At 41.3% G+C, this 15,567-nt stretch overlaps 1 protein-coding gene and 1 long non-coding RNA gene across 3 annotated transcripts; one reads left to right on the forward strand and one right to left on the reverse strand.

Annotated features, from left to right (window-relative positions):
• Positions 1-869: 869 nt before the first annotated feature.
• On the reverse strand, positions 870-6,404 carry LOC135510905 (zinc finger protein 883). Its single transcript, XM_064932224.1, has 2 exons — positions 6,244-6,404; positions 870-5,003 (listed from the first exon to the last, which is right to left on the reverse strand). Exon 2 carries the CDS (start codon positions 4,928-4,930, stop codon positions 3,530-3,532), a length of 1,401 nt encoding a protein of 466 aa, XP_064788296.1. The 5' UTR covers positions 4,931-5,003; positions 6,244-6,404; the 3' UTR covers positions 870-3,529.
• LOC135510906 (uncharacterized) lies at positions 5,252-15,465 on the forward strand. 2 transcript variants are annotated; one of them, XR_010451177.1, is made up of 4 exons: positions 5,252-5,592; positions 11,791-11,849; positions 11,991-12,113; positions 14,887-15,465. It is a non-coding gene; the product is annotated as an uncharacterized LOC135510906 (long non-coding RNA). The 2 variants fall into 2 exon arrangements; XR_010451176.1 differs by lacking the exon at positions 5,252-5,592 and having other exon boundaries at positions 10,229-11,849.
• The last annotated feature ends 102 nt before the right edge of the window (positions 15,466-15,567 follow it).

Below are 15,567 nucleotides of genomic sequence, written 5' to 3' on the forward strand. Positions count from 1 at the left end.
TTTCTAGGCCCACAGAAAAGCCTGGGTAATTTAGTTTAGGGTTGCCAGGAAGTCTGAGCCCTCTAGCCTGGCAACAATGGCAAATGTTATTGCCTCACTTTGAGGGCCCAGAAACTCCACAGCTGCAAAGCCTGAATTCTAATAGAAACTTTAGTTTTTTTGGCCCACTCTCCCGCTCTGTCCTTACAAATTCCTTTGAGTGGTTGCAGAGTAGCCTAACAGAAATTAGAAGAGCACGTTTCTGGGCGTTGTGGGTCCCCTCGAGGTTTTAGTGTGCTATAGTTGTTTGATTCAAATCGCTGTCTTTCTAAATGTGACAGAGGTTGTTGTCTGATAAGCTGTGCCAATATCTCTAGATAAAATAGTATTTGACTTACTATTTATGTAGCTGACACGAATCTGAATCAACATAAATCAAGAGGAACAGTGAGTAGGATTCCTCTGGGACAAATAGCCTGGGTCCCAGTCTGTTTAGCTATCATTCCATTCCTTGCCCTGCTAAACGTGTTTTCGGCAATGACAAGGAGTACAAAGAGCAGAATGTTAGCAAAACAGGTTCTGGATTTCAAGCTGTGAGACAAATACTATTAGTTGCATGTCTTTTACACACAGAAGGGCTCCATTCAATCTGGATCGTGGAAATTCAGCGTTACAGCCTGATTGAAATTTACAGTCAATGTTCCTGCGTTAGCGGAGACTGGATTCCCAGTAACCGCTGCAGATGAGGGTTCAATAGGAAATTACCTTTACATTTCTAGTGTGCTGTCTGTAACACTTGGGGCGATACAGATGGAATTGAGCCCTAATTGTTTGTGGCCCTGTGAGATATTTTTGGAAGCAGATAAAGAAAACAAAATGTCATTATAAAGTCTAGTTAGCCAATAAACATTTAATTGTCTTAAATACTAGGAGAAGACCTGATAAATAAAATCATTGCAAAAACAACTCTCTAACAATTTTTTGTAAAAGGAAGAAAAACGTCTTCTGTTTCTGTAATGGGTCAAGCTGAACGACTTCTTTTTTATTTTATTTTAAGTGTTTTGCTGCCATCTAGTTGGGGGACATCAAAACACAGGTGAATTATCAACAGCAGCTGAACAATTTAACTCATTCAACATAATCCACAAAAAAAAAAAATTATACTCATTATTCAAGAACCACTGAATAGTGGTAACGCACAATCGAGTTATCAACTTAACTGATTTAGTTGTTCCAATATTCTGTAATTAACAGAAGGCCTACTCATTTTTAAATATATCCAGGACAATCATGGAGCCAGCCTTTCTTTCATGAATGGTTTATTACAAAAACGCAAGACAAAAACAAGTCAACTGTATTCTAAATGGCAAACACAATACAAAAAACATACACCTCTCTATAGGATGTAGGTCCGCTGCATCAAAAAAAAAAAGAATGACAGCGAAAAAAGAAAACGATATGAGTTTCAGAATCTAAAAAGGCAGAGATTGCTGAAAAACAAAAGAGAGGAGAATATTGTTTGCCACTGGAGAAAAAAGGCCAGAACCACAACTGAAAACCAAACCAAATAAAACTGAACTCAATGAAGGTCTGTTTTGAGGGGAACCAGGGGAATTTAGCTCTTCACACAAACATTAACTTACATAAATACAAGGAAGGTACCAAGTTTTTTTTCATCATTTTTTTCCTCTTCAATTATCAGTGTGGATGCAATAGACCGGGTCTGTGCTCGATACATGCCTCTATACACTTTCAAGAAATAAGAAAAAGAAACAAGAGGTTAGATGTGACAATTAAATTCCAATTTAAACAGTAAAAATGGTATTCACAAGGTCAAATGTCAATAATTGTTTAGAGTACCCTGGTTGTGTTTAAAGCAAATATAAACATCAAACAAGGAGATAAGTTGAGCACTTTCAACAGATAACTGAACAGTTTAACTGGAAAAGAAAATCCATCTGGCTATGCATGTATACAAGCATTATTTGAAAGCTTTGATGATATACAGTAAGTAGTTGACAGCACTTGATAATATTTCTGTGAATAGTAATGGATTTTGTGAGGTTACATCTGAAAAGGTGGAACTTTGGGGGCAAATGGGGATTTGCTTTGCCACCGAAAAGATGTTTTCAACTATAGCCATTGTGAATCACATTCACTGCCATTTAAATTGCACCTTTGTTCCCAATTCATAAATAAGTAGTGCAGTTTCCCCTACAACCTCAATAGACAAATACTTGTACAAAATATGAAATCCCTAATCCCAGGAATATTTGAAGGTATTTGTCAAAATACACTGCACATATTAAATATCTCAATTATTCTCACTTTCACAAATGCAATGTTTTACACACACGCACAGCAGATGTAAAAACAACATATATTGTAACTATTCTCAAGTTATATTCATCATGCATACATATATATGGAGTCAATTTTATACTTTGTGGTAATTGCAGTCAGTATATGTTGACAAATACCACATATAGTATTTTCAAGTTCTAAGGATATGATTGGACTTCATATTTCGACATTAAAATCCTTAAATCAACAATCTGAATGTTCATCCGAACTCTTTGTAGAACTAAACTGTTTAAGCACTCATACTACATAAAAACTTGGCTGAGCACTCGATGCTAGCAGTTTTTCAACAAAAAAAAGATGCAACAACGTAATTAAATCCACAAATATATAGAAAAAGATCTATATTTTGTTTTGTTTTTTTAATTTCACCACTGTGTGTTGCCATTGAGATCATAAACAACTGATGTTGAGTAGGGGATGGGAAAGTAGCACGTGCCAGTTTTCTGATTGAAGGATTAATCTTAGCACATTTATTGGAAATGCCTGGATTCAATCAACCTTCTTTAGTTTCCCATAAAGTACTTCACTGTTTTGATTTTATTGATGGTTGGTTTGAGTGTCATAGATTACTTGCGTGAACTGAACAGATACAGTAAATCTTGAAGATAAACCATAGAAGATTGATTGAACCAGGGACTATGTGTGGTGTCATGCAGACATCACATTAATCCCCTAGAGGTCAAATCCTGATTTAGTTTGATGGCTCCTTTTGACCCTTGTCATGTCACAGAGATAGAAAATAGATTATATACAGAAAAAGAGGAAATGGGTTTGCTCAACAGCAGAAGCATTTTATAGCAGTTTTATTTTGATGATGTGTAGCAAGCGTGGCTTCCTAACACGGCTGATATACTACACAGATGGTACAGTATACTTCACATCTGGCAAGACTCTAGCAACACTTTCACCCTAACCCTGTAGCTAACCCAGACCAAAAGGGAATGTGAACAAAATAAATCTAAATATTTATTTGCATGGGCAGCAGAGGACAACACAGTCAGTGTAATCTAGGAAAAGAAATATGCAATTTGCTGATACCATACCATAAGTCATCATCACACACACGTTATATACTCAAGAGTAATGCCAATTTAAGTCCGAAACAAGATCCCCAAAAACCTCCCAACCCCTGAAAGCCAGAGTAGTAAGCTGTGTGTGGGTAGTTGAGAGCAGAACACTACTGCTCTCACTCAGAGTCTGAATCAAGTGGTGCCATCTCATCTATGCCCTTCCACTGGCGCTGGTGGGCCTCCTCGGCATGCTGCCGCTTGTGCCTGGAGTAACTAGACGAGTGCACAAATGTCTTGTTGCAGGTGGTGCATTCGTACTTGCCCCCTGTGGAGTGAGATCTCTCATGGTGGTGGAGGTTGGACAACCTGGCGAAGGTCTTTTTACAGTAAGAGCAGCTGAACTTGTCTCCCTTGTGCATTTGCTGGTGCCTGGCGAGGCTCTGCGCCTGGCTGAAGTGCTTGTCACACTGCTCGCATGCATATTGTCCTTCCTCTTCCTCAGAGACTGATGTTTGGCGCTGCCGCTGGCGCTTGGCAGCTCTTGACCGCTTGTTTTTCTTGCAGAGGGTGTAGAAGTTGGGTTTGTCCCTCGAGCACAACTTGAGGCGTATTTTCAAGTCTGAGGACTTGGTGAGACTGTCTTTACCCTGGGCATAGTTATTCAGAAGATCCTTGACATGAGAGACTTGGTGTTTCGAGAGGCCAATGGAGTTCTTGAAGGTCATGTCACATTGTGTACACGCGTAGAACTTCTCTCCGGGGAGGTTCTTCACGATCGGGATCTTCTTCTCGCCAGGGATCTTCTTCACGCCAGCCTGCTTTTTATTTTTCCTGCTGCCTGGTGGGCGGCGGACATAACTGATTTCTGCAGGTCGAGCACCAGAGGGAATACCCTTCCCTTTTTTGTGGATGAGCCTATGACGCGACAAGCTGGAGCTGTGGTTAAAATCCTTCCCACAGATGTTGCATGGGTAAACTCTCATGCCCCGATGTGTTCTCATATGAGTGCCGAGAGCTCTTCTGCTTTTGAATCGCATTGCACACTGTGTGCATTTATATTTGTTCCCCTCACCTGACCCTGCATCCATTTGCTTGTTTGGGGGTAAGGGTGCCTTTCCTGTGTGCAATTGCTGGTGTCTTGAGAGGCTTGAGGAATGACTATAGCACTTCCCACAGTAGTTGCAGCTGTAGTTTCCCCCTGGTGAGCTATATTCCCCTTTCTCCGAGCCTGAATCAGAGCCATCTCCAACAGGGACCAGATGGCTACTCCCTGGCTCAGTGTGGTCGTCCTCATCAGAGTCATTTACTATGACACTCTGTTCTGCAATGTCACAGCCAGGGAACTCCTCCTCGTACTGGGCAAAAAAGGGCTCATCTGGCTCTGCCTTCACCTGGTCAAGATTCAGGCCAGATCCCTCGTCCGCCTCCTTTTTCACACAGGATATTGTGAACTTGGACCCGACCTCTGCCCACTTGACAACATATTCTATGGGCTGGGTGTCCAGTTCCACTGTGATGAAGTCTGCACCAAGTGCGTCCGGTTCAGACGAAGTCAAATCAGTTTCCGAGTCCTCCATTTGACCAGGCCCTAAATGTCAATGTGTGTAACTTGTGGTCTTGTTATAATTACAGGGTCAGATTCCACCACTCCTAAAAGAGAGGGGGAAAAAGTAAAAACTACTGTCAGCTGCCTAGCTGTATGTCATCATAACAAATTAACATCACATCCAATATCACAAATAAACAAGAACGGTTGAATATCACAGGTTAAAACATTGACATAATTGTACTTTCACTATCGAAATGTGGAGTTGAATTGTGTACCGAGGAAGTGCTTTGCATTACGTTGCCAAGAGGAAATGAAACAAAAAAACGACTGCTTAAGTAGGTGTGGTGAGCTTGAGCAAAACAACAAATTAGTGATAATTACAGACTGTTAGTTAATACATAACATTTGAGGTTGATTTACGCCACAATGACAGAAAATTATCAGACAAAGCAGCAACAAAAAAACAGGAAATACAGTAAGGGCTGGGATGAGCACAATGCATGATGGGAGTGGATTAAATCGGCTGTGACTAAAAGGCCGCATTACAACAGACATATGTATAAAAAATGATTGCTTTCTTGTGCCCGAAACATAATCAAATCCTAAAATGACATCCAAGAACTATAATGAATGACAAAGCAACATTGTCGCAGGGCGGATGCCGGTAGCTATATCGACAAAAGAGAGCTGGTAATGTATGTTTTATTAATTCCGCATTTTTAGCTCAGAAGGCGCTCTAGCTCAGACTAGACACAAATACTCACAGCGGCGTGAATTCATCCCCCCCGCCATAAAAATAGCACCGAGCATTCATCATGGACTGTTTTGTTTTTGCGTATTCATGCATTATTCAATTGATTTTCTCAGACACATATTTCCCTATTGATCAAGCAGCATAGTACTGATCATAGAAGCATAATACATTAAACAATGAACATGTCTTCAGTCACTGATCATGTGGATCATCTTGGAAGGTTGACAGACTCAAATCCAGCATCGATGACACATGCAGCTAGAGGGCATAAAACGAGAGCCAAGGCTCGAGAGCTGGCTTCATACGATTTTAAACAGCAGATTCAGTGTCATCAGAAGTCCCCCCCCCGTTACGAGAATGATTTTTTTTGACAGGAATTGCCACCAAACCGTGGCCCGAGCATATCACCCGGCATAATGCTCATTGCAATAGACATGGCAAGATGGCTATATTTCGCATAACCAAGACGTTGTATCGTCATGTTTTAAAATTATAAGGCTGGTTATGTAGTCAAATTTGACGTATGAACAATTATACCGAAATAAGCGATGGTGCAAGTTAATAATGTTCTCGAGATGACTATTTACCGGGCTTTTATCCTTCTAGATTCGTTGTCTTGACCCTCGACGAAATTAGTCGATTCTGCCGCACCTCTGTCAGATCACAACCAGCGTCCACACGGATATCAAGCCTTGGCAATGGCTGCGTATCGTCGCTGATTTTAAATACTGTGGATTGTCTTAACGCGTTGAAGGACAGTGTGTGGCAAGCCAGCCACAGGCATTTTCAATCCATGATATATACCGCTTCTGCGCAGCACGCAATGTATCTCGAATTTCATTGGGCAATGAACCAGAGAGGAACAGACGTCATTGGACAGGACATAGCATGTGCCTGGTGTCGTGAAAACTGTCGCAAACACTATTAAAACAGTTACATTATTCGCCTTCAGTCTATTACTTGTTGAGATAACATGTAAATATTACACATTATTAAATTAAATCGTAATAACCCCACCCTTTCCTTTTCGAACCACCTAAATACCAAATGTATTTGTCGAGCCAAACAAAGGACATCGAACCTTGGCTTTACGGCTTTTTGAGTGACGTCATTTGGTGGCTGCAGAGACGAAAGGGGAAGCAAATGTCTACTGTTTGCTGATGATCTGGTGCTTCTGTTCTCAACCAAGGAGGGCCTACCGCAGCACCTATATCTTCTGCACAGATGCTGTCAGACCTGGGCCCTGACAGTAAATCTCAGTAAGACAAGAGAGAAGAGCCTTCTATGAAATCAAAACAAACATGAAATTTGACATACCAATTGGGATACTTGAATCAGTTATAGAACCCATTGCTCTTTACAGTTGTGAGGTCTGGGGTCCGCTCACCAACCAATAATTTACAGAATGGGACAAACACCAAATTGAGACCCTGCATGCAGAATTCTGCAAAATACCCTCTGTGTACAACGTAAAACACCAAATAATGGATGCAGAGCAGAATTAGACCAATACCCGCTAATTTTCAAAATCCAGAAAAGAGACGTTAAATTCTACAAACACCTAAAAGGAAGGGATTCCCAAACCTTCCATAACAAAGCCATCACCTACAGAGAAATTAACCTGGAGAAGAGCCCCCTAAGCAAGCTGGTCCTGGGGCTCTGTTCACAAACAGACCCCACAGAGCCCCAGGACAGCACCACAATTAGACCCAACCAAATCATGAGTATAAAGGTGAAATTAAATAAATAAATAACATGAGAAAACAAAAAGATAATTACTTGACACATTGGAAAGAATTTACAAAAAAACAGTGCAAACTAGAATGCTATTTGACCTTAAACAGAGAGCACACAGTGGCAGAATACCTGAACACTGTGACTGACCCAAAATTAAGGAAATCTTTGACTATGTGAAAGGCCGCTGAAGGCAGACCTGGCTCTCAAGAGGAGACAGGCTATGTGCACACTGCCCACAACATGAGGTGGAAACTGAGCTGCACACCCTAATCTCCTGCCAAATGTATGACCATATTAGAGACACACATTTCCTTCAGATTACACAGACCCACAAAGAATTTGAAAAACAAATCCAATTTTGATAAACTCCCATATCTATTAAGTGAAATACCACAGCAGCACGATTTGTGACTTCTACCACAAGAAAGGGGCAACCAGTGAAGAACAAACACAACCTACATTTATGTTTATTTATTTTCCCTTTTGTACATCATTACAACACTGTATATAGACATCATATGACATTTGACATGTGTTTATTCTTTCTGAACTTTTTTGAGTGTAATGTTCACTGTTATTTTTTGTTTGTTATCTATTTCACTTGCTTGTGCAATTTAAACATGTTTCCCATGCCAATAAAGCCCCTTAAATTGAAATTAAATTGGAAGCGAAATACTACACTCGCTGTTTTCCCCCAGCTTTTTTCTAGTTTAATGAAAGTCAACTAACTATGTAGACCAGACCCAGCTGCTATTGCATTGATGTCTAAGGAAGACACACCCAGTTAAGTAGACTGAAACTGTCAACGCTCAAAGGCCTGCGTGAACTCTCTTAAATTTATCCACCAACAAGTCTGCTAACGTTACTAGCTAGCGGTCACTAACAGTGTGACTAACTAATACTGTAACTAGCTACATTTTTAAAAACTATTATCTAACTGTGTCGGAGTTGAGAAACTAACAGTACACCCAAAATTTCAAAGAAGCTAACGGTAGCTAGCTAAGGTATAGAGATAAGTATTCAGTAATAGTAAGTTAGCTACCGTACCATACTCAGAAGATAGCTAACGTTAGCTAGCTCGCGTTAAGATAGCCAGAAACAAGACGAGGAAGCGCTAGCTAACATAGCATAGATAGCTAACAAGCAGCCTGGGTTTGAATTAAATGCTCCCCAGAATAGCTGGTATATAGGCTAATGATAAATTGCAAGCCATCTAGTTACCTTTACCTAGGTGCGCTAATAGCTAATTCCTTGATTCAAGTAAGTTAACTAGATAATTTTACTAACTGAGCCAGGAAGGAAGACATTCACAGGTAAATTAGGAAACATGAACAATACATCATCAAGTGGACCCAGTAAGGGTGGAGCATCGCCTGAATATTCAAACACTGAATTCGGCGTAAACTATTTCTCAACGTGATATGGAAAGACTGCAATTCAATTCGACCTATTTGATGTGGCCATGAGCATCAGCTGACTATTTCCTGTGTGTTTTTCTCTCCTCACGCAGTGGCTGGGATGAGACCCCCTCTCACCGTATCTTAATGTGGATCCAATATATTTTACACATGTGAGTTCCAGTTAGTATAATGAATGACTTTGGTTCACAAACTTGGAATCTGCCAGATTCAGGACATGGATCTGCAATACAACAAATCGGGTGTGTTTAGTTTTACTGGGGGAGGTCGGGTAATGTAATTATGTGCATAAGCACAACTAATTTTAGTCCCGTCCGAATCTGCCATGGCAGGAGAGTAACAATTCCAGCCAGAATAACCTATTGTTTTGGCAAACTCCAAGGTCCTCTGATAATGCTAGTCCGGTGTTTCGAGAGAAATGTCTGAAATAAAACAATAACTGATCCTATCAATTTAACGAAGTGCTGCGCATGGGCTATATACTGTATGAAGGCCTTCGTGTATCAACTTTCACAGTGAATGCTTTTGTTTATACGTTTGCGAATGCATAACCATCGCCAAATGCATCATTCAAAAAAAATAGCGAAAATGTAATGCAACCTTTGCTGTTAATAGATCGCAAAGCCGCATACAACTGCGCTAAACGTTTGGAAATGACGAGTTCGCTTTCTCATCCATAGCCTAAAAACGCATATCAAGTGCGCTGTTTGATGCACATCTGAAGGCTGGGGGGCATTTAGGACGTCTTCTACTAAGGATCGCTAAACTATCCTAATGATTATGATCACACTTCCTCAATTCAAATATTATGGCGACTATATATGGTTTAGAAACTTTGGAACCAAGCTCAGTGTAGCCTGTTATCGCCTGAACCTGTTGAAATATCTTCACGCCTAGAAAAAAAATCCATATTTCCGTCACAATGTCAATTTATTAAATATATATGTATATAAATAAAATCATAATTACAAGGGGCAGTTTTTTTTGGGGGGGGGGGAATCCCGTCCGAATCGTCCTCTGGAATAACGCACATTCTGGGGGTAATAATTACATAGCCAACGTTCCCTAGTAAGACTAGTCCGGTGCTAATAACTTCTAATAGATTTGAACATTGCTCTCTTCACCATCGGAGGCTGTTGTATTACATGTGAAATCTTGTTTTTACCCTTAGTCTCGCCTGTATGAAATTTCAAATATACGTGTGTAAATTTTTGTTTGTGTTGCTTTTTAGGTGCTCAACGGGCTCCTCATAGGACTATCCGAGACCAAAGACATGGCTTGGTCTAAGCCACGCAATGTACAGTCAATCCCCCGTCTTTGCACAAATTAATGGTCTTTTGGAGACCGTGATTATAAAGTTGGATCTCCTTCACAAGTTATTTCTGGATTTGAAAGACAAAGCAGATTAAGAGTTATGTTCGTCTCAATCACTATTTCAGTATACGATAATTACTCATTCTGGTATCAACCAGCAGAGGGCAGTCTTCACCAATTTGTTCAGTATGTCAAAATATTTCATATGGCTGGTTGATAACTTGTCATGCTCTCCATTATGATTGCGCTGGTACAATGATTCAAGGGTTCCATTTGATCTTTGTAAAGGTATTTAAATGCATCTATATGGGTAATAATGTAAGCAGCAAGATTTTTGGCCAACCTCAATCTTATCGGTTGTGTGAACAATCTGCATTCTGTATTGGTTCCAACTAAACTCCAAAAGGATAACCACTTGAAAGGTTAGTCTTGGCTTTCCCTTACAGATATGAGGCGATTATTTGGGACTTAAATCTACTCAAAGTATATGCTGCTCCACGCAAAGAAGAAAAGCTAAGTGACATGCATGGACAATCTGACGTGACATGGCATGACATTAATCCATCATGTGTAATTATTAACACTGGACCTCCTGCTTAGTTCACAGTGAGGATCTTACTCTGTGGTCCAAAGGTAAACTGCCGATGGGATCAGACCACCGCTAGAGAGAGGGGGGAGAAGCACTGAATTATATACCTCTACATTTGCTGAAATTGATTCTCACCAAACCTCTTGGCTGAATTTATAATGCTGATAGGCAGCATCATCATTTCCCCCAGTCGGTATCAGTAATAACACATTGTTCCATGGAAAACTAGAAATAGTAGCCCTATATGATGGTGTTTTGTTGTAAATCTGACCTACGCTGTTGCTTTCACTGAGATTATGTCACACTCACCCGGCCATTGAATGACCCTGTGCTTAACACTCTAGAAGAAAAAGAAACGCACACCTCCTTAGGCGAGGTGCTGGCCAGCGGAGCAGGAAACTTGAAACTAAAAGAGCCGCACACTCTAGGAGCTCAGGTGCAAAAATGTAATTACCAACGTTTCGACAGCCAAGCTGTCTTCATCAGGGTATAACCTGTGCTTAACACACCTGTGTCGACACACCTGACTTTTTAGTGCTGTGTAACACAGCTGGGTTTATAGGCCTTGTCAGCGCTCTTGACATCCCCAGCAATCACATGACTTAGTCCCTGTCAGGACAGGAGAAGGAGGGCGAAGTCTGTCTTGGCCACTGGTAGATTGTGTTCACTGTAATGCCGGCTCCAGTTGGAATATTGGTTTGACCAGGGTCATTCTTTTTCCAGCTGTTCGCTGTTAGAAGATAGACAGTGTCATGTGCAGTTTTACTGTTTGTGCATGTCTGAAGCTGAATCAGATCAATCACGAAGGTACAGCAGTCTAACTACATTATCATCTGACAGGCTGTTCGTCACTTTGCCTGATGATCACCTCAACTCATGGTTAACCTTTTTGATATAGGATTTCCATATAAACTGAAGCATAACTTCAACGGGCATGTGTCAGGTTTTCAATACGCGGCCATTTTACTAGAACCCCTAATCGTAAATCAACCCTTGTATCACATTGACTTTGTCAGAGTTGATGTTTAGACTGTACATGTCTGTGTTTTTAATGGATATGATATCCTCACTTTTAGGCTCCTAAATCTGGTGACCCTCCAAGGAGTGACATGGGCGAACACACTTGGCTCACTGGGTGAGTGCCCGTCATTCCCCACCAGAGGATTGACGCAGTCGTTGGTGTCATTTGAGCAGTGCCACACATTGGCATACTGTTATTGTTGTTTCTATTGAGATAATGTGGCATTAATTCACCTGTATGCTTTTGTGTCCTCAGCTTTGATGTACAGTGTGTTTAGGGGGTGGCCATCAAGAAGGCACGGTTAGCAGAGGATGACATCAACACTGTTGCTGCTGGGATTATAACAGGCATGCTGTACAAGTCCACAGGCTGGTAGAGGTACTTTTTTTGTACAGTACAATAGCTGGCTGGATAGTATGATGTTGAATACAGAACGGAAAAATCCGATTTCCTGTCTGGAAACATTTCCTCATGTCTCCTCATCCACACAAATAAACAAAGACAGAGCCCTGGCTCACTGTTTGTGCATGTCTGAAGCTGGGGGGGGGGATGCATGCATGACACTAGAGTACCTGGAAATACATTGTCACCTGCAGTAAAAATGTTTTCTGGCACTTGGGATCAGACAATGATAAACACTTCTAGATTTCCCCCCCAACATATTATTTTTGTGGAAGCTAATTAGAAGCAATCTAGGACTTTCTGGTTTGGTCGACCAGGAAAGCCTGGTGGTTTATCTCAATGGTTAAACAGGTTTTGACATGCTTCTAATTTTCCTTGTAGATTCCACTTAAAACTCCACCCAGATGTCTGCATGTGATTGAAAGAGGTTGTTGCAGACACCACTTCCTGGTTAGACTGATGACCGGTTCAGTGAGTTTGGAGGGAGGGACAATAGGCTGTAATTGCCAGATTTTGTTATCATCTAGACAGGACACCCCTCTGCTGCCTACATTTCCCAGCATGCGTCGCTCCAAATTCACAAGGGGAAGTTTTTTGAAAGCTCGCACAGGACTACACTGCTAGGGAGGGGGGTGGGTACAACATTAGCCAAGGGGGTTTAAGGACACCCAACTAAATATACAACCGTTGGATCAACAACGGGTTTCAGTTTTAGAGTTCATGTTTTATTTTTTACCTTTATTTTACTAGGCAAGTCAGTTAAGAACAAATTCTTATTTTCAATGACGGCCTAGGAACAGTGGGTTAACTGCCTGTTCAGGGGCAGAACGACAGATTTGTACCTTGTCAGCTCGGGGATTTGAACTTGCAACCTTTCGGTTACTAGTCCAACGCTCTAACCTACCCTGCCGCCACATGAACACTACTCCTCTGTCTGAGTTGACCACCGTGGGTTTTCTTTGCCAGACAACTATTATTTCTGGTTTGAACATGCATGAATCTCGTCAAACAGACATGCTGTCTGTCACATTTTAAACGTTAGACTCGCATGTAGTCTCTGTAAAAATCTTTCCCTTTCTGACTTTTTATGGTACAAAACAAAGTAGTTATGAATTACTCTTGTTTATACTCTCTCCATCTGTGTTAAAGCCCTGCTGTAATAAAAAAAAAAAAAAAAAAGTGGTTTAATCACATGTCATTGAAGCCGTGCTGCTGAGTCGAATGTCAAACTAAGGCCACGGTCGTAATATCTCTGTCACTGATGTGTTCAACGTCTAGAATTCCACTCATGCAATGTGTCCATTGGAAATGAATCAAGTGAAGAGGTGCCTGTTTCCAGTTAGGGTTTGTCTTGTCTAGACCAGAGTCATTTCTCTCTGTATGGCCCTGACCGTCGCCAGTAGGAACACTCAGATGGAATCAGATCAACATAAAAATAAAACAATTACGGACTTGCATTTGTGTGACATGCTTACACACGTCACTAAACCTTGCAGGAAAACGTCCTAGACATGCAGATAATTTCTTACATCCATTAGGGAAGTAGGATAAACATAGCTAGTTGGACTTTTTTGTTGTCCTGAGGCAACTGGCAACCAACCTGCATAATTGTAACATTATCCCATTGTGCTGATGCCTCTGCTGACTGAGTCTGCCTCCCATTCAATTTGGTTTCAGACTAGTGGTTAATTGAGAAGTCCCTTAATAGTAGTGGTAGTGATTCACACAGCGTCATAGTGGGATATGAATAACAATCCTGACACACACAAAGGAAAATACATGTTTTGTATCTAGCTACAGTGCCCAACCCTATCACATAGCCTAATATGGAAGGTTCTTCATTCTTTTAGAAGAGTTCCCTGCTGGTGCATACGGCGCATGGAAATGATCCAAAAGCAGTTCAATGTAGTGTTTTTGACAATGACAGCATGTTTTGCTTTCTCCTTGCATCAGTGCTCTGCTCCCATGGTTGTGGGCTCCCTTGTGTGGGTAGGTGGGGTGTTGTAATTCAAGCAACTTCTCTGTCTTCCTGCCATGGTGACATAAGCACCCCTACTGCATCACACACACTTATCTAGGGGCTGCTGGTTGTGGGTGTGGGCCTGTGGCTGCAGTACGAGAGAACTTATCAGTCTTGTACCTTACCGCTGTATGGGGCCAGGGACAGCCAACCACGCTGCTTCTCAGCTCTCCTGATACACTCTGAAGACGTGTTGGGTCTGCCTTTGCTTCTGTGTGCCCATAGCAATGGCTTCTCATTGATACACTTTGCCATTCAAGGCTGATGCTGAACTGTAAGCTGATCCCGTGTACTTTCCTATGTATCTATGTGAAATCATGCTTAGTGCTGATGATTTACACCATCGTGGTAACCGCCACTCAACCCCGCCTGGTACATAGGGCATCGTGTTAACCAGGGTTCCATTAACCAATGAAGACATATCCCACTGTTGCTGTTAGCTGTGCCTGCTTTCCAGGTTCCATAGGCATGTGCAAATTCCCACCAACAAACTGCCCTTTCACAATGCCTTTGTCAAGAGTCAGTGTTGAATGTAGACTGAGGAAACATACGTCTTTGTTCTATTGTGGCTGTGAGGGGGATGGTAAGCTGTTAGATGTCTCTGTGGTACTAAAATTCCAGTCCTTATTCCATCACTGTTTAAGTCGGTGTATGATATTGTTGGTTTGATATCAGTGTCGGCTGGTTAGATTTGACTTGTGTGACTGACAAGTTGTTTTTTTTAAATAGGGTGTGTACATGGACCAGCACGAGGGGGCCTGGCTCTGTCAGCTCTCTGTGTAACAACTGGGACCAACTGAAGGGAAACCCTCCCACCCGCTACTGAGCCCGGCATTGAACATGGACCAGTCAAAACATTTCCCCAAATATATCTTGATACCTTTGTAGACATATCCTCCCTTTCCATAATAACTTCTCTTGTCCCTGAGTTAGGCCCCATTGAAGGGTGGCCAGAGGTCTGGAAGATGTCAAGTGTTAGACCTAATTTATGCTGTAATGCACATCAACGCTGCACATTGATGTGTATCTATTTGTTGCTGGTGTTAGGATTCATCGCTGTGAATATCTGATCAACTGCCTATGCACAGCTTTTTCCTGAATTGCACTGTATTATTGACGGACTTGAATGTTGTTGCAAAGATTGAATGCTGTCTTACTGAAGTGAAAGGTGGAGTTGCTTCCTATGGATGTCTACATAAGTATCTCATTCCACAACTTTGCATGTGGTAATTTGCAAATGTTTGCTTAATGCCAAGAGAATGTTACTGTTAATTTTTATTAAAGACAAGTCACAGTTTGTTAAACTTAGGGAACATAATGTCCTGCTTTCTATAAAATGTGATTTCCTTTATCAGTAATGTCATACCAAGCCATCTTGTGATTTCACCTGACTTGCACAAAGATGGAAAA

The sequence above is a fragment of the Oncorhynchus masou genome, chromosome 23 (assembly GCF_036934945.1).
Source record: "Oncorhynchus masou masou isolate Uvic2021 chromosome 23, UVic_Omas_1.1, whole genome shotgun sequence".
Taxonomy (NCBI): domain Eukaryota; kingdom Metazoa; phylum Chordata; class Actinopteri; order Salmoniformes; family Salmonidae; genus Oncorhynchus; species Oncorhynchus masou.

What these genes read in the sequence shown, in the direction of transcription:
- LOC135510905 (XM_064932224.1), bottom strand. Translation starts at nt 4,930, where the DNA reads ATGGAGGACTCGGAAACTGATTTGACTTCGTCTGAACCGGACGCACTT.